General features: G+C 52.2%; 12 protein-coding genes across 12 annotated transcripts; 8 read left to right on the forward strand and 4 right to left on the reverse strand.

Moving 5' to 3' along the window:
* Positions 1 to 290: 290 nt before the first annotated feature.
* BO87DRAFT_419847 (uncharacterized protein) lies at positions 291 to 1587 on the forward strand (the record flags this gene model as incomplete). Its single annotated transcript, XM_025626969.1, has 4 exons — positions 291 to 533; positions 593 to 697; positions 750 to 1123; positions 1191 to 1587. 4 exons carry the CDS (start codon positions 291 to 293, stop codon positions 1585 to 1587), a joined length of 1119 nt encoding a protein of 372 aa, XP_025474616.1.
* Positions 1588 to 1818: 231 nt separating this feature from the next.
* On the reverse strand, positions 1819 to 2154 carry BO87DRAFT_430807 (uncharacterized protein; the record flags this gene model as incomplete). Its single annotated transcript, XM_025627561.1, has 1 exon — positions 1819 to 2154. One exon carries the CDS (start codon positions 2152 to 2154, stop codon positions 1819 to 1821), a length of 336 nt encoding a protein of 111 aa, XP_025474617.1.
* Positions 2155 to 3166: 1012 nt separating this feature from the next.
* BO87DRAFT_449268 (uncharacterized protein) lies at positions 3167 to 6793 on the forward strand (the record flags this gene model as incomplete). The annotated part of the gene is made up of 3 exons (XM_025628348.1): positions 3167 to 5152; positions 5205 to 5330; positions 5380 to 6793. The coding sequence occupies 3 exons, from the start codon at positions 3167 to 3169 to the stop codon at positions 6538 to 6540; spliced, it is 3273 nt and encodes a 1090-aa protein (XP_025474618.1). The 3' UTR covers positions 6541 to 6793.
* Positions 6794 to 8900: 2107 nt separating this feature from the next.
* On the forward strand, positions 8901 to 10652 carry BO87DRAFT_419849 (tannase; the record flags this gene model as incomplete). The annotated part of the gene is made up of 1 exon (XM_025626970.1): positions 8901 to 10652. One exon carries the CDS (start codon positions 8901 to 8903, stop codon positions 10650 to 10652), a length of 1752 nt encoding a protein of 583 aa, XP_025474619.1.
* A 119-nt stretch (positions 10653 to 10771) lies between these two features.
* Positions 10772 to 12727, reverse strand: BO87DRAFT_419850 (putative general amidase). The gene is made up of 6 exons (XM_025626971.1): positions 12397 to 12727; positions 12219 to 12341; positions 12015 to 12167; positions 11111 to 11965; positions 10978 to 11062; positions 10772 to 10928 (listed from the first exon to the last, which is right to left on the reverse strand). Exons 1-6 carry the CDS (start codon positions 12685 to 12687, stop codon positions 10813 to 10815), a joined length of 1623 nt encoding a protein of 540 aa, XP_025474620.1. The 5' UTR covers positions 12688 to 12727; the 3' UTR covers positions 10772 to 10812.
* Positions 12728 to 13169: 442 nt separating this feature from the next.
* BO87DRAFT_380785 (uncharacterized protein) lies at positions 13170 to 14244 on the reverse strand. The gene is made up of 2 exons (XM_025624372.1): positions 14169 to 14244; positions 13170 to 14055 (listed from the first exon to the last, which is right to left on the reverse strand). Exon 2 carries the CDS (start codon positions 13805 to 13807, stop codon positions 13286 to 13288), a length of 522 nt encoding a protein of 173 aa, XP_025474621.1. The 5' UTR covers positions 13808 to 14055; positions 14169 to 14244; the 3' UTR covers positions 13170 to 13285.
* Positions 14245 to 14284: 40 nt separating this feature from the next.
* Positions 14285 to 15195, forward strand: BO87DRAFT_380786 (uncharacterized protein). Its single transcript, XM_025624373.1, has one exon. The coding sequence runs from the start codon at positions 14391 to 14393 to the stop codon at positions 14847 to 14849; it is 459 nt and encodes a 152-aa protein (XP_025474622.1). The 5' UTR covers positions 14285 to 14390; the 3' UTR covers positions 14850 to 15195.
* Positions 15196 to 15268: 73 nt separating this feature from the next.
* Positions 15269 to 17912, forward strand: BO87DRAFT_196867 (transcription factor domain-containing protein; the record flags this gene model as incomplete). The annotated part of the gene is made up of 4 exons (XM_025618512.1): positions 15269 to 15352; positions 15409 to 15684; positions 15740 to 17585; positions 17632 to 17912. The coding sequence occupies 4 exons, from the start codon at positions 15269 to 15271 to the stop codon at positions 17811 to 17813; spliced, it is 2388 nt and encodes a 795-aa protein (XP_025474623.1). The 3' UTR covers positions 17814 to 17912.
* A 98-nt stretch (positions 17913 to 18010) lies between these two features.
* BO87DRAFT_320455 (2-deoxyribose-5-phosphate aldolase) lies at positions 18011 to 18790 on the forward strand (the record flags this gene model as incomplete). Its single annotated transcript, XM_025619896.1, has 1 exon — positions 18011 to 18790. The coding sequence occupies one exon, from the start codon at positions 18011 to 18013 to the stop codon at positions 18788 to 18790; it is 780 nt and encodes a 259-aa protein (XP_025474624.1).
* Positions 18791 to 19142: 352 nt separating this feature from the next.
* On the forward strand, positions 19143 to 20185 carry BO87DRAFT_320516 (phytanoyl-CoA dioxygenase family protein; the record flags this gene model as incomplete). Its single annotated transcript, XM_025619899.1, has 3 exons — positions 19143 to 19347; positions 19400 to 19775; positions 19834 to 20185. The coding sequence occupies 3 exons, from the start codon at positions 19143 to 19145 to the stop codon at positions 20183 to 20185; spliced, it is 933 nt and encodes a 310-aa protein (XP_025474625.1).
* Positions 20186 to 20459: 274 nt separating this feature from the next.
* BO87DRAFT_410729 (uncharacterized protein) lies at positions 20460 to 21574 on the forward strand (the record flags this gene model as incomplete). Its single annotated transcript, XM_025626363.1, has 5 exons — positions 20460 to 20497; positions 20544 to 20868; positions 20962 to 20989; positions 21032 to 21211; positions 21302 to 21574. The coding sequence occupies 5 exons, from the start codon at positions 20460 to 20462 to the stop codon at positions 21514 to 21516; spliced, it is 786 nt and encodes a 261-aa protein (XP_025474626.1). The 3' UTR covers positions 21517 to 21574.
* A 302-nt stretch (positions 21575 to 21876) lies between these two features.
* Positions 21877 to 26248, reverse strand: BO87DRAFT_380789 (non-ribosomal peptide synthetase). Its single transcript, XM_025624374.1, has one exon. The coding sequence runs from the start codon at positions 25857 to 25859 to the stop codon at positions 22029 to 22031; it is 3831 nt and encodes a 1276-aa protein (XP_025474627.1). The 5' UTR covers positions 25860 to 26248; the 3' UTR covers positions 21877 to 22028.
* Positions 26249 to 27977: the final 1729 nt, after the last annotated feature.

Below are 27977 nucleotides of genomic sequence, written 5' to 3' on the forward strand. Positions count from 1 at the left end.
GGCTTTGGTGGAGTGAATGACAGCGGTCGCCGTTTGAACTAGTTGATTAGCTGCGCGGACTAGCCCTACTAATCCACACTACAGAGCGCCGCCGTCGCGCCAAAGATCCTGGCGGGTCCCGCTTAAGCCACTTGATTCACTGACTACCCTGGAGCTGAGGGCTGCATTCCGAACATAGTCATCCTGGTGATGATCGCAAGCCGGATCGTCGTTGTCTGGACCTGCAAGGCTTTTTGGACTGTGCGTTGCTGACCCCTTCAAGTATCACCAGCCTTGCACACCCGTGCAAGATGAGTTCCAACTTGTCTGGCCAAGTTCTCACCCGTCACAGCTCCCATGATGCCCGGGGGCACGACACCGGTATGGCGATTCAGTTCTACAATGTTTTTGCGTACCCAATTGTGCGCGACCAGCTGATCGCCAATACCGTGCTGGTGGCACTGAGTACAGCGTCAATTGGGCTGCGTTTCATGTCGCGCAAGATCAGACAGAGCAAATTCTGGTGGGACGATGCATTTATTGTGGTGTCCATGGTGCGGTCACCTGAAGAACTAGGAGAGTGATTTGGACTTGGCACTAACTCGCAATCTAGCTGCACACCTATGGTATGCTCGCCATGCAGTACCACTATGCACGGGTCGGCATGCGGCACCATGTCACCGAGCTTCCTGCCGTGAATACCATCTTGATCTTTAAGGTTCGTTGTGAAGGCTTGTCGTGCGCTTTGATCCCCACGCTAAATAAACCAGATGCTTATTGTCTACCAAATCGTCTATTACAACGCTATGGTCACCGCCAAGTTCTCCTACTTATTCTTCTATCTTCGAATTTTTGTGACGCCTGGATTTCGCATGGCTGCTAGAGTGTGCATGGGCTGCGCGGGGGCCTACTGGCTCGGAAGTATGCTTCAGGTCTTCCTCATCTGTCAACCCTTTGCGAAAAACTGGAACGCTGCTTTGCCTGGTCATTGCGCTAGCATGAACGTCGCCTTTTCGACCATTGGTGCCTTCAATCTCGTGACAGACCTTCTAATTATGGCTCTACCGGTTCACCATATCTGGAAACTGCAGATGTCGACCGGGACGAAAGTAGCTCTGTACGGTATATTTGGCGTAGGCTTGTTGTGAGTACCTCCACATACTGAAACTTGGAATTGCAGAAGTCGGTGGGAACTAACAGTAGGTTATTAGCATCTCGGCTATCACGATCATCCGTATCCACGTCCTCACCACCGTTGACTTCACCGACCTTTCATACAGCATGATCTGGGCCGCCTTCTGGAGTGTCACAGAACCTGCACTAGCAATTACCAATGCCTGTGTGCCCATGATGCGTCCTGTATTCAAGGCAGCATTTCCAGGTATATTTTCGTCTGCTAAAAATCCTTACTCGTCGCAAACTGGAGCTCAATCCGGTGCTTCGGGATCGGCGTTCAAACGGATGCGGGATACAGAGAGTGAGATGCCTCTTACGCACCTGGTACCCACCAAGAGTGGCAGCCGCGGTGTGGAGTATGAGGCATCACTGAATGATCGCTCGCAAGATGAGCATGTGCCTAGGAGCGTGATTGGGGAGTCGGAGCGGTAGTTGGGTGTGGAAAGTTCCATAAACCTTCTCTTATGTGTGCATTGCATAACTCCATAATTTTGACATGTACAGGGAACTTATGCTTTGGTTACATACATGCTGGACAACCCCCGTTCTTCTGCCCAGACAGTCATAGCCTCACAGACTAATAGGATTATCATCATATCATAACCATAGCCATTACCGGATCTTGCCGTCAAGCCTGATTCAGCATATTCACACCTTTCGAGCTCACTGCAGTCTATTCTCTATGACATAGTACAGCATGCTCTCGACCTCGGTGAGATCCTCTTGTTTGCTGACATCGAAGGGCTTATCGTGGAGTGGAACGAGCTCTTCCCCGGATGTTGCCTTCGCATCGAAATAGTAGAACCTCGCACTCTTATGAAGAGCTAATGGTGCATTAATCTTTCCCGAGACGTTCTTCACAATGCAGCGAAGATCCTGCACAAACTGATGCACAAATATACCATGCCACCAGTCTCTAGTCTCTGCGGGTCGACCCTTGCATCTGACGGTAAATATCTGTGGCCTGAGCGAAGGGCTCTCAAGTGCTTCTGGGGGCATTGATTGGATAATAGCAAGGCCAGGCATGTGTTTGTTAATGGGTGCCACATCTTGACTGAACTACTCGTGGTTACGTTCGACGCAGAACCAGTCTAATGCTATCGCCTGCCAGATCTAATTGACATTCTCGTCGATGCTGTTACTCTTGGTCTTATGTATTGCATACAGGTAAGCGAGGTTGGTCTTGGGAGATCTATCGGAGAGCAGTGGTCATGGTTTTCCTCAAGCTAAAGAAGCGATACTTTCGTCTGAAATAGATACAGTGTCAAATATATTGCTCAGGCAGCAGAGTGATAATAAACAAAGTCGATATGAAAGAGTCCAAGGTGCGAAAGCGCTTCATAACTACTCCATACTATCCAACTCATAATGGCATAAATGGCTGAAAGATGAGCATCCATCATACGGGCTTTTTGCAGCCTGGTAGCCCGCCAGTCGATGGGCCATTCACACATCCCCAATAAATCATCCTCAAGTGGGGTCTGCCGCAGCTCAGGATTATACATTATAGGTGCATTCTCATATTCAGATCGCTTGGGCGCAAGTCAGCGCATGTCTCCTGCCGCATTGACAGTCAGAACCAGGGAATCTTCCTTCATGAAGTGCTAGGCGCTGTCAAGTCAACGTCATCTCTCGGGTAGAATGGCTATATTGAAGCGCGTGTGGTCACTAAAGGCATCAGATAGCCATGAAACTTCCGACTACACGTATAATTGTAGGGCTTCACCAATCGACAAGGATAGGAAGCGATGAGGCCGTGACGTATTCCCCCGGCGTATCTGAACGAAGCAATTGGACTTTTCCTTTGAAAGAATGAGATTATGGTTGATGCGACTCAGCTTAAATTCCCCTCTTCCTCCCCGTTTCTCCTGTATTTTCTTTTTCTCAATGACCCTCCATAGCTCAACTCGGGGATCATTCAATCGAATCATCGGCTGAAGTCTTTCCGAATTGCACTTAGACCTCTGGTATATCTGTTCGGGGCATTCACCTTGCTAATATTAAAAAGACAATGCCGCCCAAACTGATCTGCCCGCTGTGTGAGACCTTTCTCGAGCAGGACTGGGAGCGAAACCACCCAGGGCCTTGGCGTTGGAGGACTCGTCCTTGGTTCACAGAAGTTCGGGGTCTTTATGCAGTCGACGGTGACTTGGACCAAATCGCGGTCACTGGGGTCGGCGTGATACGCCACGACAATATTCTTCACGCATCAATCGACCCGGACAAAGCCTATTTCGAAGTGGACGACTTCAATGCCCTTAACTTATGGGCGATCCGTGACTTTTCGACAACTTGGTGGTGTTTTGCATTTCACCATATATGTTGGAACTTCCTTCTACAGAGGCTCCGCCTAGGTGATGCTTTCATCGATGTTGCAACCATCGTGAGGTCAGTCTTCTTCCAACTGCACAACAGTCCTGCTCCCAAAGCCCCCGGTCCGCACGATAGCAGGTGGATATATAAAACCGCTGACCCGAATGCACTTCCCAAATTGGAAGTATTGGAAACAGTAAGGGAAGGTGTGTATGCGGAAATGTATTATGGACGGGACACCACTCAGCCAGAGGATATGACGCTGGAAAGTGACAGCGAGCATTCTTCAAGTTATGACATGGGAACACAAGCAAATTGGAGGGATTCTGGGGCCGGTATCTTCAGAATGCTTCCAGAGGAAACGATATATGAGGTCCTTACCTATCTAGACATCCGCGATGTCCTCAAATTAAGACTCACATGCCGATATCTAGGTTGGCTGGCAAGTAACGAACAGCTTCCTCCGTCCTTCTGGCGGAGTAGATTTATGCTTGGCCAGGAGTTTTATTATATTTTCCTCGACCTCTGTACCCCACGGAATTGGTTCAGGCTCTACTCCGCTATGAAGGCATTTTCATATGGCCCATCGCGAGCCCTAGCCCATAGAAGGGAAATTTGCGAGCTATTGGAGCCTATTGCATCTCTTGTCGAATTAGAGCCAACTAAACGGAATGGTGGGCAAGGTTTCAGCTATTCTCTGGTGAAATCTCAGCGCAATGTTCCTGTCTTAGTGAATATAGCAATCTCAAGGAGAGGCAATCACCATGCAAAAGTCACAGCCTTTTTCTCTGGCCAAGTAACATCTCCCGAGAGAGATTATCCTGTCCAAGATCATTGTGAATTACTTTATCGAAGAGCACAGTTGTCCGTGGCCCTGCGGGATTGTCGTCCACTCCGGGTTGGTATTTCGACTGTCGAATTTGGTTCAAATCAATTCATATCTGGTATCAAACTGTTCCCCTCAAGTGATGGAAGCGGAATCAGTCAATCAATTGGATACCCCAACCCAGATACCGAAAAATGGATTGAAATAGACAGGTACAAACGCATCAGGGCTTTCGAGGTACTGTTCTCTCCGGAAGGGCTCAAGGCTATCCGTATACTATACACTGGTTCGAGAGAGTCTGCCTGGGTTGGCCAGCCTAACGTCAAGAAGTTAGCTCGCGGCTTACTTTTGGTTCCAAGTGGAAAGGTGCCGTACTATCTACTAGCAGGCCTGGACCGATTCAAAATTGTTGCACTTGGGTTTGGCGAAATGGCCGAACCCGGTGAGCGTGGTTCGAGACCACCCCGTTCTTCCGCGGCCATAACGCGCTATGCACGTGTGGCTTCTCATCTCTGGATGCCACCTGTTCCACCATACGGGAGTTCAATCATAAGCCCCTTGCTCCCTTGCAGGCCCTCTGGACCCTTCAATCCACTATTGCATTTTGACTTTGGCTTCCGTGGAGGTAGAGGTCTCAAGAAGTTAATTTGTCTTGAATTCCATATGAGATTTTACCGCCATCCGCTTGTTGGAATGGTCGCACACTACTCTGACGGCAAAGTTTTGAGTTGTGGCGTTGTTGGTGAGAATGTCATGTCACTTCCCATAGATGGCCCGAAAGGAGAGCGTGTCACGCAACTAAGGATTTTGAGGGATAATCGCTATCACAACCGAGCCGTTCGCTTGGTCGGGCTTGAGGTCCGTTTTACATCGTCTCCAAACTTTTTCCACAATGCTGACCACGGTCTAGGTCTCGACCAACTATGGACGAACTGCCACTTTTGCCCCCCTCGTCCATCATCTCAATGCATCCGCCCGAATGATACCAGGTGTGCCAACGGGACATACAATCACAGGACTCGTTGCTCAGCCAGCCGTAAGTAAAACCCTCTCAATCCGTCCAGATAGTAGCTGAATAGAAACAGGCATACAGAAAGTATTTCGATCAACTTCGAATTCACTCACAAAAATGCGATGCCCCACCCGCCATTCCACACAATTTGAACGCTGAATGCCATCGGGTCCCGGAAGATCAGGTACGATATGATCTGATGTTGCGCCAAGATAGTGGCGAGAAGGACGATATGAAATACTACCAAACCTATGCATCACTCAATGGAGTTAGCAGGATCACCGCATCTACAGGTGATAGGGGCTATTTCCGCTCTAAGCATTGGATCACTGGTTTGAAAATCGAGTATTATAACCACCCCACTCCAAGCGTTGTTGGGCAGTGGATACGTCCACTAAGCAATGCAGCCCTTAAACTGTCTCCAGGTGAAGAAATCAGATCGATCACTGTATGGGTTGGCCTGGATGCTTGGATTTCCCAGTCTCCTGAGTCGAGTACAGGCAACATTGCAGCTATATGGATCAACACAGGGGTGAACAGAGCGACGTTTGCTACTCAAATATTTCACTCCGGCGCAGCCATACAGTCTCAATATCTGAGTGACACTGACGAGGAGCTGACGGCTATCTCATGGGTAGTCAGTGCGAATTCGGATCGGATCCGCGCAGTCATCTCCCCATACAGAAATCAGAGACCTCGAACACTCGAACCAACTCCCTCTCCGCCATATGATCGGGTAAGGAAGCTTTACTTTGAGGGTCAAGAAGGCTATGCTCGGCGAAAGAAGATAGTCCAGGCAACAGCCTATATATACGACAGACAATTATGTGGACTGAAGTTTACCTATTCGTCAACCCATCAAGCCGCCGTTGGTGATATACGTGACTGCATGTCACGTCAAAGTGTTTATTTTTTCAAAGATGATGCTATCATCGGCTTCTCAACCAAGATATCCGGCACTGCACTAGTGGAGATCCAGTTTGAGGTTAAACAGAAGAAGACGGTTCGACGTCTCAGCCTCAGAGACCCCGACCGTGAGCCCTTCGAGTATGACCAGCATCGTTACTGGGGAGATACACCAGCCAACCTTGAGACTGCAACTGACATCTCCGAGCAGCGACGAATTGAAAAGGTTTCTGGAACGCCCGCTGATTCCAGGCTTACTGGAATCTTTGTGTATTGTGACTGCTTGTCTGCGATCGGCGCCATATATGAACCTACCTCTTCGCGGTGAATGTAGAGGCAAATTACACGTTCACTCGTGACCACATTCAGTTTGCTTTTTGCTCATAGGTACGGCGATAGAAGAAAGTGATTTATAGAACTGTGAAGCCTTCCAACCTTTTTAGTATGCAATCCGGATAATTGGTTACGTAACGAAGCCAAATAAGGAGATATTGACGATGTTAGCATTCGCAACGGGGAATTTCCGAGCGCCTCGTATATGAGTAAATCACCGCACTGAGAGAATGATTGGTTGCAAGATCTAACTGACGTCAGTAAGGGACTAATTCATGCTTAAAATGTGGACTACTAGCACTCCATACTCCATCAACAACATACCTTCAGACGGGTGGTTATATATTTATCCCGAAATCCCGCAATCTATCGGAGAATAAGGCATCACCCCAACGGTGTAGAATGCGGGGACCGAGGAATTCCAGCCTGACAAGCGGAGCCTGAATTTCGCAATGCGAAGTCGCGACCAGAGAGCAACGTCTGGCTGATGGCAGCTGCTCCTATCGCAGCAAGTGAAGATTCACCAACATCAAAGTCTAGTGTCCAGCCGATAATCACCCGTTTCGATACCAAGCAGGGAACCCCCGCCGTGCTGAATCCCCGTCCCTTGCACTTATGAGGAGCCGAACCTTCAAGGCTAACTCTGTCGTCACGGGGTTCAATCCAATTCCTAAGAGGGTCAGGAACTAGCTCTTAGGCATCACTCCACGTCGTCAGACCACGCGGATCCACCATGGTACTCCGGTTGACCCCGGTGATTTTGTTAGTACGGTGGAGAGTTGCAGGGATTTGAAACCTTGAAGCGGTAAGTCTCTCATACAGCACCGCCTTCTTAATTCGCTATGGTGAAGCCTTGAATAGCAACGCTGAATGGCTATATAAAGTATTAATAATCATATTAATAATCATATGAACGGCAGAAATCAAAGGATTCAGATCCCTGCGCCTCTCCACCATACTAACAAAATTACCGGGGTCAACCGGAGTAGAACAAACAAGCTGGGAAGTGGGGCTGCCAGCCAGCGAGCATGTACCATTTTCAGAGCACCGACTGGAGGATAATAGATTCAATATGCGACTGGATAGAGCGGGATTGCTAAGCTCAGCAAAGGAAGAGCGATAAGCCGCATAGACGAAAGGTAGGACTCGATACGAGCACGGGATACGATGGGAGCTTATTAAGGGACGGGCCGATAGAAGGGATGGACGGGAGTACCTCGGGGACAGGAGTGTGGTTTGTTGCTGGATGCCATGATACTAGTAAGTGGTGTTGCGGAGGGAATGTCGGCACCAGACCGGCGAGCGAAAGCCGGAGGAACCACCCGCAATCACGGGATTGGTCCGGCTCCGGACACCGGCCGGGGCAGCTGGAGCCGAGGTCGGCGGAGATTCCCCATTCTAGTCGGTTTCCCCGACTTCCTCCATATCAACACCTTCTCGGCTTGCAGACACTCAGGGGTTGTTTCTGCAGCTCATGCAAGGCCATTAAGTGTTTGCATCGCTATGGATTACTCTGGAGATCTTGCACAATTACTTCGTCAATCTATTCTACCAGAAAGATGAAGGTCAATTGCAGGACCTTATTACGCTCTTGGAGCACACAGAACAACACCACTGACTGCATTTGTAGCCAACCTCCGAGAAAGTTTGCCAAGATTCTATTCCAAACCCTTGATTTGTGGGGATAACTCTTCTCCCGTCGCTCGGTCGATCCTCCTATATTGCAATCCTTCGTACGCACCCCGGCGAGGGATACACGCAATGCCTATAGTTGCACCGCTCTTAATAGTATCCACTTTTGTTGCGGTTGGCTGAAGGTGTCAAAGCACGCAGCTTTTAGGTCTTGGCCATCAACATGAGTGGAGTATCGGAACGACTTCATTGGTGGTAGGAAACATTCCGAGCACATCTCTAGGCCAAGCTGAAGAAACTGTATGATATTGAAATGTGGCTCCCGCAATTCATCCCGAACACCTTACTCGCCATTGACCTGGATAGCGTGTGAGGGACGGGACACACAGCGTCACTCCTCGAGTGTAAATCACCCGGTTGAAGCTTGGTTCAATACATGGCACGAAACGCGAGATCAACAGCTCAACTTGCCCAAATGAGCTGGGATCGGCTTTCTCGTGCACCTCTGCCTTGATGACGATTGGATGCTTAGTATTTCCTCCAAACATTAATCTCCGAACGACGACTGAGATGATCACGGAACCATGTCATGGAGAACATTATAAGTAGTGGCATCGCCGGCGTCATCTCAGCTGCTCCCTTTCTACCAGGCGGGCTTCTAAGACTTACTTCTCAACCTGCAATTTCTCTCCCTCTCTATAACATACAAGGACCCTACTCATCATGAGAGCTGCTCTCGGGGTTCTGGCCGGGGCCACGACCATTGCCCTGTCCCAGGCAGCTAGTTTGGCGGATGTCTGTACTACTAGCCATGCAAAGTCGTCCCTGCCCAGCAGTGATGAAATTGAAGGTCTCGAGATCGACACTTCATCCATCACCGCAAGTGCTGTCTATAATGCTTCCACGTCGGGTAGCTACTTCTTCCCTGCCGCCTCCTACAGCTACTGCAACGTGACCCTCTCATACACCCGGCCGGGTCTGGATGCTCCCCTGCTGTTGGAGCTCTGGTTGCCCGCTCCCGAGGACTATCAAAACCGGTGGCTGTCCACGGGAGGTGGAGGCTTCGCCATCAACTCCGGCACCAGCTCCCTTCCCGGTGGTGTGATGTATGGAGCTGCTGCGGGTATCACGGATGGTGGTTTTGGAGGGTTCGATACCGAATTTGATGCCGTTTTCCTCGAAGCAAACGGTACCATCAACTACGAGGCATTGTATTCTTTTGGCTACCTCGCTCATCACGAACTTACAATCGTTGGAAAAGCCTTCAGCCGCAACTTCTACAGTCTTGGTGACTCCAAGATCTACGCCTACTATCAAGGTTGCTCAGAGGGTGGCCGTGAAGGTTGGAGCCAAGTGCAACGCTATGCGGACCAGTGGGATGGAGCCGTTATCGGTGCCCCTGCGTTCCGGTACGGTCAACAGCAAGTGAACCACCTCTACCCTGACGTGGTTGAGCACACTCTGGGCTACTACCCTCCTACCTGTGAATTGGAAAAGATCGTCAACTTGACCATCGCGGCATGCGATGCCTTGGATGGCCGTGTCGATGGCGTGGTGGCTCGTACTGACCTGTGCAAGTTACACTTCAATGTCAACTCGACCGTTGGAGCTCCTTACTCCTGCCCGGCGTCTACTACCACTACAGTCCTCAAGAAGCGCACTTCAATGTCCAACACCACCCCTGCCCAGAACGGTACTGTTTCCGCTATCGGAGCTGCCGCAGCCAGTAAGATGCTCGACGGGCTCCGCACCCTGGACGGCCGCCGCGCTTACATCTGGTACCAACCCTCCTCCACGTTCGATGATGCCGAGACCCAGTACAACTACGACACCGGAAAGTGGGAGCTGGATATCACCTCCCTCGGAGGTGAGTGGGTGGCCCGCTTCCTGGAATTGCGCGATGCAGACAACCTCTCCAGCCTGGATAACGTCACGTACGATACCCTGAAGGAGTGGATGGAGCTTGGATGGCAGCGCTACGAGGACAGCCTCCAGACCACCTGGCCAGACTTGACACCCTTCCAATCGGCCGGAGGAAAGATCATCCACGTGCATGGCGAGTCCGACCCCAGTATCCCGACCGGTTCGTCCGTGCACTACCACGAATCCGTCCGTCAGATCATGTATCCCGGCATGTCATTCAACGAGAGCTCCCAGGCTTTGAATGAGTGGAACAGATTGTATTTGATCCCTGGTGCGGCGCACTGCGCGTCGAGCACTACCCAACCTAACGGCCCGTTCCCGCAGACCACCCTCGAGACGCTCATCCAGTGGGTCGAGGGAGGCGTCTTCCCAACCCGCTTGAACGCCACCGTGCTGGCTGGTGAGCGGAAGGGTGAGCAGCAGCAGTTGTGCGCGTGGCCCTTGCGCCCCTTGTGGAAGAACAATGGCACCGTCATGGACTGTGTGTTTGATGAGGAGTCGTACAAGACTTGGGTTTATGACTTTGATGCGTACAAGCTGCCTCTGTACTAGATTCGATGTGATGTGTCATATGTAATATCAACTCTACTTTGAAAGCATGACTTATTACTGAAAGAACAAGATTCAGAATTTTAAGTTGTTACTGTTCAAAGTAATGTAATTTGGATAGTCCAGTTCTAGGTATGCTATACCCTTTGCCTAATTTTTCACTTTATTTCCCCAAAACCTTGGCAATGGTCGCAGTATCCCGCAAGAGCTCCTCCTCATGCATCGTTCTGCCCATGAGCTGCACACAGCATGGCGCGCCTTCGACATCGTCTGCAACATCTGCGAAGCGTTAGAACGGTCTGAATGGGTGTATAGGAAAAAAACTTACACGGAGGTCGGTACGTCACGTCCCTCACATACTTGGCGTCATCAGCCTTGTTCGCCTTTCTGTATGGAATAACCGTAGCCGGATACTGCAGTTGTCAGCCGAGTCAACATCGTGTAGGGGTGGTTTGCCATACATCCAAAACATTAGCCAAAACTGTATATGGCACCCATCCCACCATGTCATGTGCCACCGCAGTACCCTGATATCCTGGCATAATGATTGCGTCGATCTTGTTCTGGACAATCAGCTGTCGGAACTGCTCACACATCGTCTCCCGCTGCACGCTCAAATCATAGAGAGATTCCAGCGTATGTGGGGCCCATTCATATGGCAAATCAGCACTCGGTAGGTCGGTAGTTGCCAGAGCAGGGATGCGTGGCTCGCCGCTCTTGGTGATGTGGCTGAAAGCGGTTCGTGCCGGGTCCATAGCGAAGGTCCGGAAGCCGAGAAGGAGGGCATCTTTGAGAGAAGGGGTGGCTAGGTTGATGACTTCGTGGCCGGCGGCTTTCAGGGCGTCGACTGCGCGGGTTAGGGTGTTGAGAATGGGAGGGTGCACGGGGAAGTGGGGGTCTTCGAGGATGAAGCCGAGTCGGAGAGTTTCTTTCGGGGGTGCGGATCGCCAGGTGCTGAATATGGTCGAGGAGTCGTATTGCCAGGGATCGGCGCCCACGACTAGTTTCATGAATAGACCGAGGTCGCGCACTGAGGTCGCTAGTGGGCCTGCGCAGGGTCGGATGCCTGCGAGACCTTTACGCCCGGAGCCTGTCTGGCCTCCGTAGGGAATTCGGTGGATGGATGGGCGTAGGGCGAAGGTGCCGTCGAAGATTGCGGGAATTCGGATGGAACCTGCAATGTCGGTGCCTACACCTAGGATTGAGCCACGCATGGCGATTAGAGCACCTTCGCCACCGGATGATCCGCCGGCGCTGAGGCTGGTTCGGTTGGGATTGAGGGTGCGACCAAAGACGTAGTTGTGGGAGTCGGCAGCCTGAATACTGTGAGCCTTTGGTGATAGTAGCGATGGAAGGCAAATATACCATCATTGTCTGGGGAACATTGGTCTTCACATAGAGCACCGCGCCCAAGTCCAGAAGAATCTGGACGACGGAAGAATTGTTCTTGACGGGACCGTGTGCGACGAAGGCAGTGAAGCCGATGGTGCTCGGAACGCCTGCAACATTGAAGCAGTCCTGGCACTGTCAATCTTCACGCTGTTATTGTTCTGGCAACAGTTGATCTACCTTAAGACTGATGGGCAAACCATGCAGCGGTCCGCGGACCTTGCCCGTAGACTGGAAATACTCATCCAGCTCCTTTGCTCGCTCCAAAGCAAGATCAAAGAAGGTTTCTGTTAAACAGCGCGTCTATATGCGACCGTTAATATACCATCACGATCAACCATTGAGCTGTTTCTCCTACCACTTGCTGTGCGATGGCCGCCCGAAGGCAAAACGCCTCGGCGACTTCAACGGCGGTATACTTTCCGGAGTGAATCTGCTCGAGCATGGCCGTGGCGTCATAGTTCTCAGTAATTTCCAATTGTTTCGCAGACAGCAAGCCACATTTGCGAGGCACATCGAGCACATTGGTCGGGGTTGTTTTGGACACATTTTCCGTAAACTCAGCCGGTAGCCGCCATGCCTGGGGGATCTTTGCGGCTGCGTCGGCCTGCTTCTGTTGCACAATTGTCTCCCACTGTTCGACTGCCATGGTGTTCTACGTAGACGGTTATAAGTGCTGAGGTTATGAGGAGGGATCCGACTGGGAAGAGAGAACCACGGATATATGGCTCGGGAACAAGACAAGCCGAGGGTTTATTGCGACTAAACAACCCCGCGCGGGGTATTCGGGGTGGATGGATAGGAGATCCTTTCCCATCCTGAAGCTCCACTTCTGCCTAACTGTCTGTGTTCATGTGAAGAGCGGGTTGCATGAGAGACGTTGGTTGATAAGCACAGCTGCCCTGCACAGCACAACCTGTTCTCGGCTCACCGAAGTTGGGAAGCAAGGTTGTTGTTGATGCGCTCGGGTTTCGGATAGGATATCCGAACTGATATCATTCAGGACAACCACTTGTTGAACCCTAGACATCCTGACTTTTTATATGCAGTGATACATCTCAAAGAATATACGATGTAGGAATACAATTAGGAGGGGAAAATCCTATGATACATGACATTCCTTCCACTTTCCGAATAGTACTCTTTCACATGTGCCACCCTGACTATAATCGTACAGAAACTTGTATTTGCAGTCGGGTCTCGTAATCTCAATTCTTTCACCGACGCAATACATGTAGCTTAGGCCTTTAGAAGAAAGCGATGGGATTCGGCGCAGTGCCATCCACGGCTTGCTGCACGTCATAATGTTCCACCAAGCACGTCCCCACCATGCGGATCATGTCCACCAGGGCCGAATTGGGGATCCCCATGGTCGCATTACCAATGACTTTGGTATGAGCAGTTCCATATGCAGTGCCGTCCTTATCCCATCCGACAAACGCACGCTGTAACTGAGAGTCCACATTGGGGACAATAGCGGACAACTCGCCCAGAGTAGTGTCGATGTCATTCCCAGTCACCAGAGGCGAATGATTGATGTAGCCGGTCGCGACATATTTCGTGAAGGCGTCTGTGAGGCGCTTCTCGGTATAGAGCAGATTGGTGAAGTCGTTCCAGGCGGCCAGCTGTTCGGCCTGGGAGGCCTCCGGCTTGGTGGTGTCGGGGCAGCCGAGGGCAGTGAATTCATCGGGGCCTCCGCGCCGGACAGCCTGGGCGGCTGTCAGGGTACCAAGGGAGATGAGCGCGGTGACAATGGCAACCACACGCATGACTAGTGGACAATTGAGAGATTTAGTGTAGTTTTGGAAGACGTCAGGGAACAGCTATTCTGCACCCCATCGTGGGGAGACACGAGCCATTAAGTAGAGCGTGAGGAATGTTGTATTTCTTCTCCGCTCGCGGTCGGTATGTGGCCGTGTCTAGGGCACGGTCGGGCTATTTAATCCAACTCTTGGACCTTGTGTATGTGAGCATAATTTCAGGATCGCAAATGCCAGCCAAGGGATCTATCGAGTGTCTAAACTAGCGCGACCACGGATCAGAAACATTTGCTTTCCGGTCCAGCGCATCTGGCCATTCTGGCGAGAGACCGGAAAAGCGAGAGGGTATATCACGCGTCACTTCACTTACGGAGCTGGGAATTATTCTTCCAGACGCGGCAAAATGTCGAACTGAATGAACCCGAGTGTTAGATGGTCAAGTTGACCTGCTGGATGAAAGTTTTATGGCGATGAATCGAATTCAGAAGATTAGGCAACCACCAGTGGCAGCCTAAAAGTAGGCTTGGCTTAAATTCCGCGGTCGCAAAGTTGAGTTCCTCGACTTGCTCCAGAATGCAAATCAAGTCTTGACATGCATTTCCACCAACTTTTCTCTCTGATTACATCGACCTTAATCACAGCAGCAGCTGGCGGACAAAGTCTCCTTCCCGAGCAGCTGTTCCTCGATTTGCCCGTTGCGGAGGTGCTCAATCGAACTGCCTGGGACTCGGTGGAACCATGCACCACCGAGTACTGCACGGCCATTGCAGAGCAGCGATACGGAGATGCCATCTATGCCCGATACAACATCTATGGGGACACCAAGGACGGCATGTTGACGTTGTGGGACTGCACTGATGAAGGGCGGTACCGTGAATGGAACATCACTGTGTATGAGCAGATCATGGAGGATGCGCGAGGGTATTACGATGGGCACCCGGACCTTTACCAAGAAGCGCTGGAGTTCTATAGCAGCAACAGTCCCAACGACTCGCGGGGAGACATCATCGAAGCGCTGAACAATGTAATGAACAATGGGTCAGACTTCTAGCCGCTCACGAGTTCCATTCATTCCACTCGCTATCGGATATTTGCAACTACTCGATCATGTTCGTCTATATGTCGGAAAGAACTAATTGGTATGCAGTTTGACAGGGAGCAGGCCACGCTAGAAGGTTAAGATGATTGTTCTGGCAAATAATGTATATTGCGACACCACGTCCCTTGTGACACCAAGCCCTTTGTATCTAGTTTTCTACACACTATCATGAAACGAGGTATAGATAGATCACCAGTATACTCCGTAGCATCGAAACCGAGATGAGCCACGTGCACGGACCAATTATTTCCTCATTGGGAAGGCTCTTCCGGTGGGGAAAACTGCTCCACTCGGCAACTCTTCCACTTTCTCTGCCTCTTCAATCTTCATGCTTCAACTTTCATCTTACAATTATTCTGCATCCGTCCATCATGGAGGATAACCCTAGTCCGAAGGCCAGTCCCGCCACCAAAGTCCCCAGCGCATGCCAGCGCTGTCGACGTCAGAAGCTAAAGGTTCGCTGAAACGAGTAAGCTCTGGAACGCCCGTTGATCCGCTCACCCTTCGATAGTGCGACATCCAACGGCCTTGTACCCTCTGCACCCGCGCCGGGGTCCGCTGTCTTCCCGGATCGGCAACCCGCTGGCGACCCTACCGGCATCCGCAGGATACGCCCGCGTCACCAAGGGTCCAGACACCAAATACAAGTGCCCCGAGACGCCATGCGAGTTCACCCCATGCCATCGGTTCTGGCCAACGTCCTGTCGAGACTCCAACGCCAGGGACACCATCGCACCGAAGGGATCGTGATTGGATATCAAGCTCGACTATATCTCTTCTAGGCGGGGTGAGGCTCCCGTAATAACTCGCACTATGGGCGACCCTAACCACTATTCGATTAGGCATTCAACCTTCACAATGTGGCCGCACCGGGGCCACCTGCAACGGACGCACTCCCGGGAGCCCCCTTGCAAGAGCCTAGATCTGCTTCACCGAGCGTTGAGTTTGACACATCTGAGCCTTCCTCTCCAACTGCACTCGCGCCTTGCGACCTGTCCTCTTCCGTTACGGAGAACTTGGCATCCCTACTACCCAGCTTTGACGCGGCCAGTGTTCTCGTAGATACATATTTCGATCGAGCGCACTGGTTCATGTTGGTCTTCTATCAAGACGAGTTTCGTCAGCGGTGGCCCAAACTGTACGGTGGCTCTACTGAGAGGCCTTCAACATACGCCCACCATCACCTCGGCTTTCTCAGCACCTTCCTGATCGTGATTGCTATCGGGCTGCAGTACGCCGGGCCCTACCGACGAGAGATTCTCTCAAGATACGGGGTTCAAACTGCCCTCAAGGATCGGATTCTCTCTGCTGCGAGAGCGGGGCTTCTTGACATCATGTCTTTAGGCTCTTTAGAAGCAGTCCAAACCTGCATTCTACTCGGTACGTATTATTTATACCATGGTGCTCCGCGACTGGCATGGCCGGTATGCGGGTGTGGGCTTCGTATAGCCCAAGCTCTACAATTACACCGCCGACGGTATCCGGTTCAATCGACTGATTTCCGAACTCGCAATGAAACTCGCAAAAGATGCTGGTGGGCAGTGTATGAAATTGAAACCTTTTCTGCTGTGGCATATGGGTATCCGCACAGTATCCGCGATGGCGACTGCGACGTAGAACCGTTAGATCCATCAGCCAAACTTCAGAATATGCAGTCTCCGGGTTCATTCGATGAACCTCTGGCGTCGGATCCAACCCTACTTTCTTACAAGTACTTCATAACCAAACTATCTACCATCACCAAAGGAGCTTTGGATGATCTATATCGCGTTCGCTCGCATGCAGCTAGCCGATCTCACACAGAATCACTTGATATCCAGAAAGTCGTTCGAAAGGTTGCCGACTACGACAGTCGACTCCGTCATTGGGAAGCAGAGATCCCTCTCCCACTCCAGTGGCGCCGGGTTGCTCACCAGTCTCATTACGCCTCTGCCGAAGAAGTCGATCGTGATATTGGAGCCTCAGGGCCTCGCTTCGAGAATCATATTTTTCAACTCCAAGCTCTCGCTCTGTGGCTTGCGTATCAGAACGCACGCATTCTCACGCACCGTCCACTTCTTTCCTACATGCTGGCCGCTAGGGAACGAACCAGCAAGTATAATGGTGATGCTGCAGATTCGGTCGACCCATTTAGTGCCTCTTTGAACGCTTGCCGTGATGCAGCGCTCGGCATGTCGGAGATTCTGTCAAGTCCCTTATTAGGAGTGGTCTCGGAGACCTATGCGGCTTCATTCGTTAGCATTCATACATTTACAGCAGGCGTGACCCTTGGTATCCTAAGCAGCATGCATCCTCTGGGTCCACACTCTACCGACACCAAGTCCGGACTCCGCAAATTGATCGGCATCCAGGACAAGCTCCGAACACATTCCGTTGCAGCGCAGCAGGGACTGACCATCCTTCAGCGTCTGGTAAAATTGGTCATGGAAAAAGAACTCAGCGTAATGATGGAATTGTCTACTTCTGCAACCACTCCGCATCCAAATGAGCCGACAATAACGAATTCTTCATCAAGACAGAGACTGTCGGACCAGGTCTCCGATGAACCAGCAGCTCGAATTGATGCCATTGATGCTCCTGGGATGTCCACAGCAGTCATGACTGCTCCGGATATCCCAGCGGAAGATGAATCCGCCCAATACATGCATGATCCTGCTCTAGCAGCTGCCCTTCAAGACTTTGATCAAGGTATGCCCCTAAACCTCTTATCAATCAATATTAATGCTGTCTATAGCTCTGTCAAATTATGCGCCTCGAGCCCAAGTAGGCTCTGATGGCAGCCCAGAAAACCCGTCATTCTGGCCCACCGCGGAGGCCTTTCCGATCCTGGAGCAGAGTTGGATGTGGGGCATAGAAGGTGCACCTTTTCATGGGGAGTATACGGGTCCAAGCTACGGCGGTAGCTATACACCCTGAGAAAGAGCAGTTTGCGTTGTGAAGGAACAGCTGGAGTACGGGTGTACCCTTGCGATTGCTCCGGTGGATAAATTACCGGATTGGGAAGGCTTTCCGCCGGAGGCATCTGCGGGGTCCAGGTATAAGAACGAGGCGTCCCCGGACATACATACTCCACAACAGATAAACACAATCACATCGAAAAAAAATATTCCATCATGGCACACAAAATTACAGTCACCCTGCCCCAGCTGGCAAAGATGATCGACCACTCGCTCCTCCACCCCACCATGACCGACGCCGACATCGTAGCCGGCCTCAAAATTGCCCGCGACAATCATGTCGCAACCGCCTGCGTCAAACCCTACGCCATCCCCTTAGCCAAGACAGAACTCGCTGGGTCAGACGTTCTGGTCTGTCCGGTCATCGGATTCCCTCACGGCAACAGCACCACCGAGATCAAGGTCCTCGAAGCCGCCGCTGCAGCCAAGGCTGGCGGAGCCGAGATCGACATGGTAGTCAATGTCGGCAAGGTCCTCGGGGAGGATTGGGACTATGTGGCGGAGGAAATTCGCCAGATCAATGAGGCTGTGGTTGCCAACGGGGCTGTTTTGAAGGTCATCTTCGAGAATGATTACTTACGACCTGAGCATATTGCTCGTCTCTGTGAGATCTGTACCCAGATCGACGTTGCCTTTGTGAAGACATCGACTGGGTATGGGTTCGTGAAGCAGCCGGATGGAGCGTATAATTACAAGGGTGCCACGGTGCAAGCTCTCGAGTTGATGAGGGAGAAGTCGGGCGAGAAGGTGCAGATTAAAGCTGCGGGAGGAGTTCGTACGTTGGATGATCTGCTGCATGTTATGAGTTTGGGTGTTACCCGCATTGGAGCCACGGCTACTGTCGCAATTTTGGAGGACGCCAGGAAACGTGGGATTGGGAATGAGCCTATCGAGGTGGAGTTTAAGCCGATGGCGGAGGCATCCGGGGGGTACTGAGATTGCATTAGCATGTTTATACCCATCATTCATATTCGACTGATTAAAATCACCCCGTCTCTCCTTGTTCTTGCCACAGATTAATTGATTCTCGGCTCACAAACCCTTTTTCCCTAGCTAGGATGCGATGTGGCGAGTTGCTGCTGCCAAGTGAATGAATTTATGACGGGCCGGCTGGCTATACTTCCCTATTAGGTAATTCCCACCGCCGGGCGGGGTTCCACTCCGCTTCGGCGTACTTCATAGATACATTAAGTTCAGGTACGACTATATATGCTGGGTCGAACAGGCCCTGCATCATTGTCGAGGTAATAGTAAATCTGATCTCTTTGTACCATTCAACACAATCAACATGCCATTCGATCCCAACAGATACAGCGACGAAGTCCAGAAAGTGTCCAAAGACACCCCTGTGGAGGAAATCATCTATCTACTCAAACGAGACGGAGGTGTATTCATCAAGGGCCTCATTTCAGAGGAAGATGTCGACCAGGCCTCCCAAGAAGCCAAACCTCGTTTAGATGCAGATGTAGAATGGAATGGCTCTTTCTTCCCGGGTGAGTTGACTCTTTACTTTCCTTTGTGGAACCGCTACAGCTCATCGATCAGCACAAACCCAACGCGCCCCGTCCTTGATCGCGCATAGCCCGACCTACACCAAAACCCAAGTCATGAATCCTCTCTTTCACCAGGTATGCGACCATTTCCTAACCTCCAGACGATGTTACTGGTGGGGTGAAGAGAAGAAGATGTCTGTCTCTAAGCCGTACGTGCACTCCTGCACAGCCATGAGAATCGGCCCCGGAGCCAAGGCGCAGCCCTTGCATCGTGACAATTACATCAATCATCGCTTTCATATTGAGATTGGTCAATGGGATGATGTGCGAGACATGGAGCGCGAGTCTGCAGTCGGCCTCTTTGTAGCGGGCTGTCGCGTCACGCGGGAGAACGGTGGGACGCAGTTTATTCCTCGTAGTCATCTTTGGTGGGTGAATCAACTCTTACCAATCGATTTCTATAGTCGTTGTCTGACAGCCAAGCAGGGGCACAGAGCGCACTACGCCTCCAAGAGTCGAGCAATGTATCTTCGCCGATATGGAAAGAGGCGACGGCTTCATCATGTTGGCATCGGCATTCCATGGAGGGGGCTCGAACATAACCGAGGACGAGTACCGGTTGATGTTCGCTACGTTCGTTGTTCGAGGATACCTGCGCCAGGAAGAGAACCAGTTCTTGGCAGTGCCGGCGGATGTCGCGCGCACGTATGACCGGGAGACTTTGGAGTTCATGGGCTATGCCATGAGTGAGCCGGCTTGTGGGTACGTGGAACAGATGGATCCTATCTACCATCTTTGTCCGGAGCTGAAGGAGAATGAGAGGCCGAGGGACTTTTAGTGGATTTTTTTGAGGTAGTCTTGTCCATGCTGTAAACACGGTGCAGATCTCAGGCACGTTACGGATGTTGTGTCTGTTAAACTGATTCAATAGTATTTTGTGTTCCGAAGAAAGTTACTACATGACGGGGTGTACTTCGAGTCGGACGGCTATAAAAGTACATCTTTCTTACACAAATGCAATGACAACCTATGACAGGATCACCACGGTAGAGACTAGGGACTTATCTCCGTGACAATATATGATAGGGACGTCGTTACGTCCATTACACATCATGCATAGGAATCATTATCCGCATCGTGACGACATCGAGTCATTTATAGACCAGCCAAAGAACCCCCCTTCAGTAGGGACTCAGAATCTCCATCTCCATCCCCATTCCTTTCCAACCCCATACCATCCCGACAGGCCGACAGGCCGACGATGACACTACCAAAGCCATCAAGCGCGCCCTCAGCGACAACGACATCCAGACGATTTTCTTCGTTAACCTGCTCAGCGACCACGATGATAAAGCCACCTTGTCCAATCTCAACGCCAGCCGCTGCATGCTCACTACTGAAGTGGAGAAAGAGATCTATGACAAGGTTCAACGCAACGAACTACCAACAAATACCTCACTATCCGCCGGATTCAAACGGGGTGCTGAGCGAGTCGAGGTCCTGGGTGATTTGCTTCGGAAGGTATCGTGGTAGGTGCTAACACTCTATTGAACATACCTAATTGTAGTACATAAGGACTAATTCCTAATGAGCAGGTTGGATATGTAAATCGAGCTACCTTACCAGCAGAAACAGCTTCCCAGTGATAAAGACTACCACTAAACCAAAACCTGTCTGTATCAAGAGATGTGTAAATACTTGATGGCCTCCAGTCTATCCCACGGGATATCCACCAGATTAGAATTGGTCGCTAAAACCATAGCGGAGATGGTAGTCCTAAGCGGGGACTCGTCGCCGCCTCATCGCAAGCGATTCGGGGTGTTGTGTACTTCGCGGAAGGACAGGGGTCCGTTGTCACCACATGGTGAGTGGGAATTTTTTTTTTTTTTTTTTTTTTTCTTTCGATTGGAGAGATTCCCCATTGATGATGTCTAACTCATAAATATATGTATAGTCCTTCGATACAACCAGTATGAGTTTGATCCGGTCGGGGAATACTTACGTTCCAGCCTATACGTGGCTTATTTCGTTGAGGGTGCCTTCAAATTCGGGCGAAAGGGTAGTACTATTGAGCATCGTGACTTCCAGTTTGTGCAGGATCTGACGGACCAGAGGTCTATGGATGTGTACTTGTCGTGTCCTTATATCAGTACATTGTGGATTCCGTGAGAGTAGAGCTGTGTAGTGAGATGGGGAGCGGATGTCAATGATACGCGGTGATAGTAATTGTTCGGACGGATATCTCTCCGTCGCCTGGCTGACTAGACGTGATATATCGTTTTTGTCTAGCGGTTAGTGCTTCGACAGTAATTGATAGCTTAATTATTGCCTTGTTCTAACATATATACCCCGTTTCCGGTAGAAGAATACGTTTCCTTCATTAGATCAACAATTAATAACAGTGTTAGGACTGTCACCTGCTCAACTCATCCACTCAAATGATCTATGTACGGCCAGCGAGACTTAAATCATACTCAACTGCTATATGTCTCATGGTTAAGATGTCCTGTGTTACATAAAATCAGTAACTAAATCATACCGAAAATACATTTCATTCATGGAGATTATAGCGATGTCCATAGGGACAGTGTCTATGTCTATGGAAAATAACAAAGGTCTAAATCAGTCAACGGGAGCCGACATAGGGCTCCATCACTTCTAAATATTCAATGCTCACTCCTCTAGATCGGCTCGTCCCGCGGCTCGATCAGCACTTCATTGACAGAGACATGGGCCGGCTGGCGCAGCGCGTATATAATGGAATCCGCCACATTGTCCGGCTCGAGGATCTGTGCACCGGACGGTTCGCCATATTTCTTGACGGCCTCGGCATCCGTAGACATGCCCAAAAGGTCCGTCGCCGTATTGCCCGGCTGCACACTGGTCACACGCAGGCCCATACCTGCTGTCTCCAAGCGGAGCGACTGCAGCGTCGCCTCAACGAAGAACTTACTGGCCGAGTAGACACCCAGGCCGGGGAATACCTTGCGTCCAGCATCGGAGGAGATCGCGACAATGTGACCACCACCCCGCGAAAGCATGCCGGGCACACTTGCCGAGAGGCAGTGGAGAAGACCCTTGCAGTTCACGTCGACCGTACGCTCCCACTCTTCAGTCTGCACGTTGGCCATCATGGTAAAGTACATCACTCCGGCACACGATACGATAATGTCCACAGGGCCAAGTTCGTCGTTGGCCGCTTGGAAAAGGGCGTCCACCTGCTCCTTGCTCGTGACGTCGGTCTTCCGGGCAATGACCTTGCCACCGTGGGCCGTGATGCGGCCCTTGAGTGATTCAAGTGCGTCGAGGCGCCGAGCAGCAAGAGCCACATGGCAACCCTCTCGACCCAGAGCAGCCGCAACTGCAGCTCCAATGCCAGAAGAGGCACCCGTCACGACGGCCACCTTTCCGCTAAGCGGACCCTTGATGGCAGGCTTCGCGGTCCCGTTGAGACCTTGCTGGCGAAGCGGCGGCCGCGGCAGCCAGCCTCGAGCGAACCAGTGCCGCGTGTAGGTCTCCAGCAGAGCCCGGTCGACCTTGGGCCGTTCCACGACCGCCCGGAAAGGACGAGTGGCCGCATTGTCCAGCACGACGATGCCCCGGAGGAATTCCACCGTGGGCATGCCACTGCGGAGGATATCAACGGTGAAACCACCGTCTCCACCCTTGACCGCACTGCGCTTCTCATTCCACAGTGATACCCAATCATCCCATGCCAGGGACTTGGTCGAGTAGCCCAGCTCATTCAGAGATGCAAAGACTGCCCGTGTATCGACCGGGTTCGGATCGCCGAGGTGGAACACGGTTTGCTCAGCGTGCGTCTGGCTGGCCAGATGCACAATAGCCTTGCTGACAAAGTCCACGGGAGTCATCTCTGCTCGCCAGCCTTCCACTTCAGGCGCGTAGCCGAGCTTAATTGATTCAACGAACAAGGCTGACAACAGATCCCAGGCATTAGCGGCACCCGTCTGGCTATGGCCGCTGATGGTTCCGGCGCGGTGGATCTTCACGGGCAGTCCGCGACGACCCGCTTCGAGCACCAGCTGCTCAGCCACCCACTTGGTTTGGCCGTATCCATCCAGCAGCTTGTCAGGAACGTCGTCCACCGGGAGCATGGCGTCTTCCGGCCAGCCCTTTTCTCCGGACGGTGGGAGCACGCCATTGGTGGACACATATTGCACGGTCGCACCACCCTTGCATGCCAAGCGGAGGACTTCTCGCGTACCGCCGACATTGGGCCCGCGAAGGGCCGCATAAGGGTAGACCAAGTTGACGGTGGCCGCGGCATGAACGATAACCTGCACGCGGGCGGCGAGCTCGTCGAAGGCTTCTGGGGAGAGGCCGAAGCGGGTCCGCGACAGGTTTCCGGGCAAGATCTCAACGCGCTCCATGATGGAGTCCCGCCACAGTCCCAGATCCAAGAGGTTTCGGCGAATTCTGGCCACACCACCGGGCTGGTCATCATCCGCCGGGTCCGTGAATCGGACCAAGCAGATGATATGCGCGGAGGTGCTCTCGAGTAGATCGTGCAGGAGGAAGGCGCCAAGGAATCCCGTCACTCCCGTCAGGAGCACCGTGTCTGCGTCGGTGACCGAGCGGATGGACGCTTTGGACGGTCGGATATCATCGTCGAGAGTGGCGTCGGCCCGCAGAACCGCGGGGAGATCGGCCTGGACCGCGGCGGTATGGCCGTCGCGAATGTCACGAACGGTCTGGAGATGGCCCGCCAGAGTGGCGTTTTCCGCCAGCCGGGCGATCGGAACGCGGAAGCCAAAGTGTCGGGACAAGCGCGAGGAGAGGTCCGCCAACGACAGGGAGTGTCCACCCAGATCGAAGAAATCATCGCTGGGCTTCAACAGATTGCGCGCGGTTTTGAGGGCGACCGCCCAAATGGCAGCCACTTGGTCAATGCCGATCGAATCCTTCTCCACGGGCTTTCCATTCCCGTTGACGTGGTCGGCGGTGCGTGGGGGAGGCAGGCGTTTGAGATCAACCTTGCCCGTCACATCGTGTGTGGGGAGCTCCTCCAGCTCCACCCAGAGAGATGGGATCATGTAATGTGCCAGGACCTGGGTGAGGGTGCGACGCGCGCCCGGGCTATTGCCCGCCTCGTTTATTTCCACCACGGGGCGGTCGGGGGCGTGGTCCTTGTCGCGGACAATGTATGCCACCAACTGTCGCTCCAGACCCTCGCCATGGGCCACCACGGCACAATGGCGAACCGCGAGATTCTTGGTGATCTCATACTCCACCTTGGCGGGCACGACCGAGTAGCCGCGCAGCTTGATCATGGATCCCACGCGACCGGTGATTTCGAGAAGGCCCGAAGGCAACCGGCGGGCGAGGTCGCCCGTCCGGTACAGACGGGACCCCGGAGTTGAATCGAAGGGGTTCTCCGTGAAGGCTTTGGCGGTGGTCTCGGGAAGGTTGAGGTACCCGCGAGCCAAAAGTGGACCAGCCACATAGAGCTCCCCGCTCACCCCGTTCTCCACCGGTTGCCGGTTATCGTCCAGAATGTGGGTGTTCTTGGGGTCAATCGGGGGCCCAACCGGACAGTACAGCGCTTTCTCGTCGAGCATCTCCCGAATATCTCCGCAGGCGATCTCGTGTGTTTCACAGGCACTGTAGCAATTGAGGAGGCGGGTGTTGGGCAGGGCTTGGCTGGCGCGACGGGCGAGATCGGTGGTCACCACCTCACCGTTGAACCACAGTGTGCGGAGATGCGGCAGGCGCGAGCCGATGTGTGGATGACGGGCGAGGATGGTAGCGAGGAGAGTAGGGGTCATGAGGGTTTCTGTGATGCGCTTCGCCGCGAGGAGGTCCACGAGGGCGGCGGGGTCGTAGCTGATGTCGTCCGGCACCGCGACAACGGCCGCTCCCCGCAACAGGGGACGCAAGATCTCCCAGATGAAGAAGACATTACAAGCAACCCGATCGTTGGGAGTCAGATCCTGCACGCCAAATCGTAGGTTATAGGAGAGAACCGGGGCTCTGTGGGGGTTGGCAATTCCCTTGGGCTTGCCCGTGGTTCCGGACGAATAGGAAACGAAGGCCAGACGATCCAGATCGTCATCTGCGGGCGGGGGAGGCAAATCGGAAACCCCGTTCGTCTCCGTGGCTGGTTCATCCAAGGAGATGAGGGGGACATCGGCCTTGATCTTGCCGACTTCGGCCCTGCAGGTGATGATGACGGCGGGGTTCCCGTCGCGGATCACATCGTCCAGCAGCTCGGGTGGGTAGGCCAGCTCGAGCACCAGAAAGGCTCCGCCGGCGCGGAGAGCAGCCAGACAGGCAATGACATAGTCACTGCTGCGTGGGAGCAAAACTCCCACCAGGGTATCCCGTCCGACCCGGTAGTGATGCAGCCGCCGAGTCAGGGCATCGACCGCCCGGTCTAATTCCGCGTAGGTATATGTGGTCTTGTCGTCTTCCAGCGCCAGCGCATCGGGAGTGGCCTGCACCTGCTTGAAAAACAGGGCCGATAGGTCTTTGGTGACATCAATGATGGTCATTGTGTGTGGATGTGGGGGTCGCGTGGAGTGGAAGACGGAGGAGGAGGGGAAGAGAGTATACGAGGACGAGGAAGTGTGCGACCACCGGTCGACGGCAGGTAATTAAGGAGGACTAAGGGGGGTGTTTTAAGTCGCGAGGGCAGAGCTTAAGAGACAAAACGAAAGAAATGAGGTGTCAGATGGGTCAATTCTGCGGTGAGAGCTGGAAAGAGAAGAAAACTGCGAGGAGGAATGAGGGGACAGGTGGGAAGATATAGGAACGAACGAACAGGGCAACTCACCGGCCAGCTTCCATGGCCTTCGCCTAGGAAACAAAGCAAACAGCAACCCGCCGCTGGACACGAAGGGTGGCGGATTGGAAAGCTTCCCAGGAAGCGTAAGAATCCAGCCATATCTGGCAGCTGTTGAGGACTTAGTGTGGACGAGACAGTGGGGGCTCAAGGAGGATAAGTAGCAAGTGAGCGTGTACCATCAGAGGCTCGATCACATGCAAATCACGAGCAGCCCAAAGAGGTTTAGTGGGGGTCTCAACGTTCGCTCTTTCTGGCTGCTCGATAGAGATTATTCCAGACAATTACATCAATCGATAGGCCGATGTTCGGAAAGACAATATCGATCTCATTATGATGCCTTGGATAGCAGAGAGAAATTCCTTGGTTCTGCGGTGTACGAAAATTTGAGAAAGGAAATTCACTTCTAGCCAGCGGGAAATCTCGCTGGTTGCCCACCAATCGTGAGACTCGGACAGCCTGCATGTGTACCCGGCTGGCCCTCGTATTTGGAGATTCCGAGTGGTTACAATTACACTAATTCCTCAGATTTTAAATATGACAATTTTTATTTTGTTTATTTTGTCTATGCATCTTTTGTGTGTGTGCGTGTGCGGTAAGCTGCATCAGCGTGCATGGATAAGCTGTACCTGACGGAACTGAACCCTCCCGATTCTTCCCCCTCAGAAATCAGAATAGCTTTCCCCTCTCTTTTTGGCGACCGACCGGGGATTGACTCCGCACCAGCAACTGAATAATGTCTCCTCCGTCAGCTCGAGACGGGGAGCGGTTAGTCCCGATCGAGACAACCGATATTATTATAGACAATGCCATTGGCTGCACGGGGCACTTCTGGCGGGCCGCACTAACCCGATTTTCTTTTTGAGGTCAAATCCTTCGACATGTGATTGCGGGTCCCTTTTGCGCTGTTTGTTTCCCTTTCTCTCACAGCTTCTCTCCCCCTCTCTCCCCTCCTCTCTCTCTTTTCCAGATCTTTCCCTATCGATCCTTCACACCCCCAGTAACCATCAGGATCAACCTTGACGCCATCAACCCCTGCAGCGGAGATGACCAGTTCCTGTTTTCGGGTGTCATCACTCTATCGGCGCCCGGATACTTGCATCGCCCGCAGGAACCGAGTGAGATAGCGCGTTCCAGTCCACTATCGCTGGCTGCATCTGCCGGGATTCTTTTACCTATCACGGTAACACCTCAGACGACTGCATGCCTGCAGTCACCAGCAAGGACGTGGGGAGGACATGATGTAGCTAAGTACTACTACTTGTCACCTTATCACAAAGGGAGGACAGGAAAAGCCCTCATGACTTGGGATTGGATGTTGATTCGTGTGATTTCGGGTCACCAGCACGGTGGTATCGTGGGGGTAATATTCAGAGTGCAGAATGGTAGGTAGTATTCTTTCTTTACACGACAGTGGTCACATAGCCTGTGTAATATGCAGATGTCATGTCAGGTCGGTCATTCCATCCTGGAATGTCTGTCATTGAATGAGGTATTTCCCTCAATCCCAGGCAGTCTAGACCAGCTGCTTGGATATATAACAGCCACTGTTTGATGAGGCATTATCTGCACATTGCTACGAGAGGCAGCCATGACTGTTCTAAGTAAGTCAATTGTAGTGGGCCCTGCTGTTCCCAGAAGCTTGGGAAGAAATTGCTAGGGATTTCCAACTTACTTGACACTTTTGGATCCCGAACTAACTTATTAGTCTCCCGAACTTTACAGTATGAACATGACCACCCAGGAAGATGTTGCGTGGAAGTAAGTCCGCAGAATCATAACCCGCAAGGGTGCGTAGTGCGGCTGGTGGAATGTCGCTTGTCAGGAT

The sequence above is a fragment of the Aspergillus neoniger genome (genome assembly GCF_003184625.1).
Source record: "Aspergillus neoniger CBS 115656 unplaced genomic scaffold BO87scaffold_53, whole genome shotgun sequence".
In the NCBI taxonomy this organism is placed as follows: domain Eukaryota; kingdom Fungi; phylum Ascomycota; class Eurotiomycetes; order Eurotiales; family Aspergillaceae; genus Aspergillus; species Aspergillus neoniger.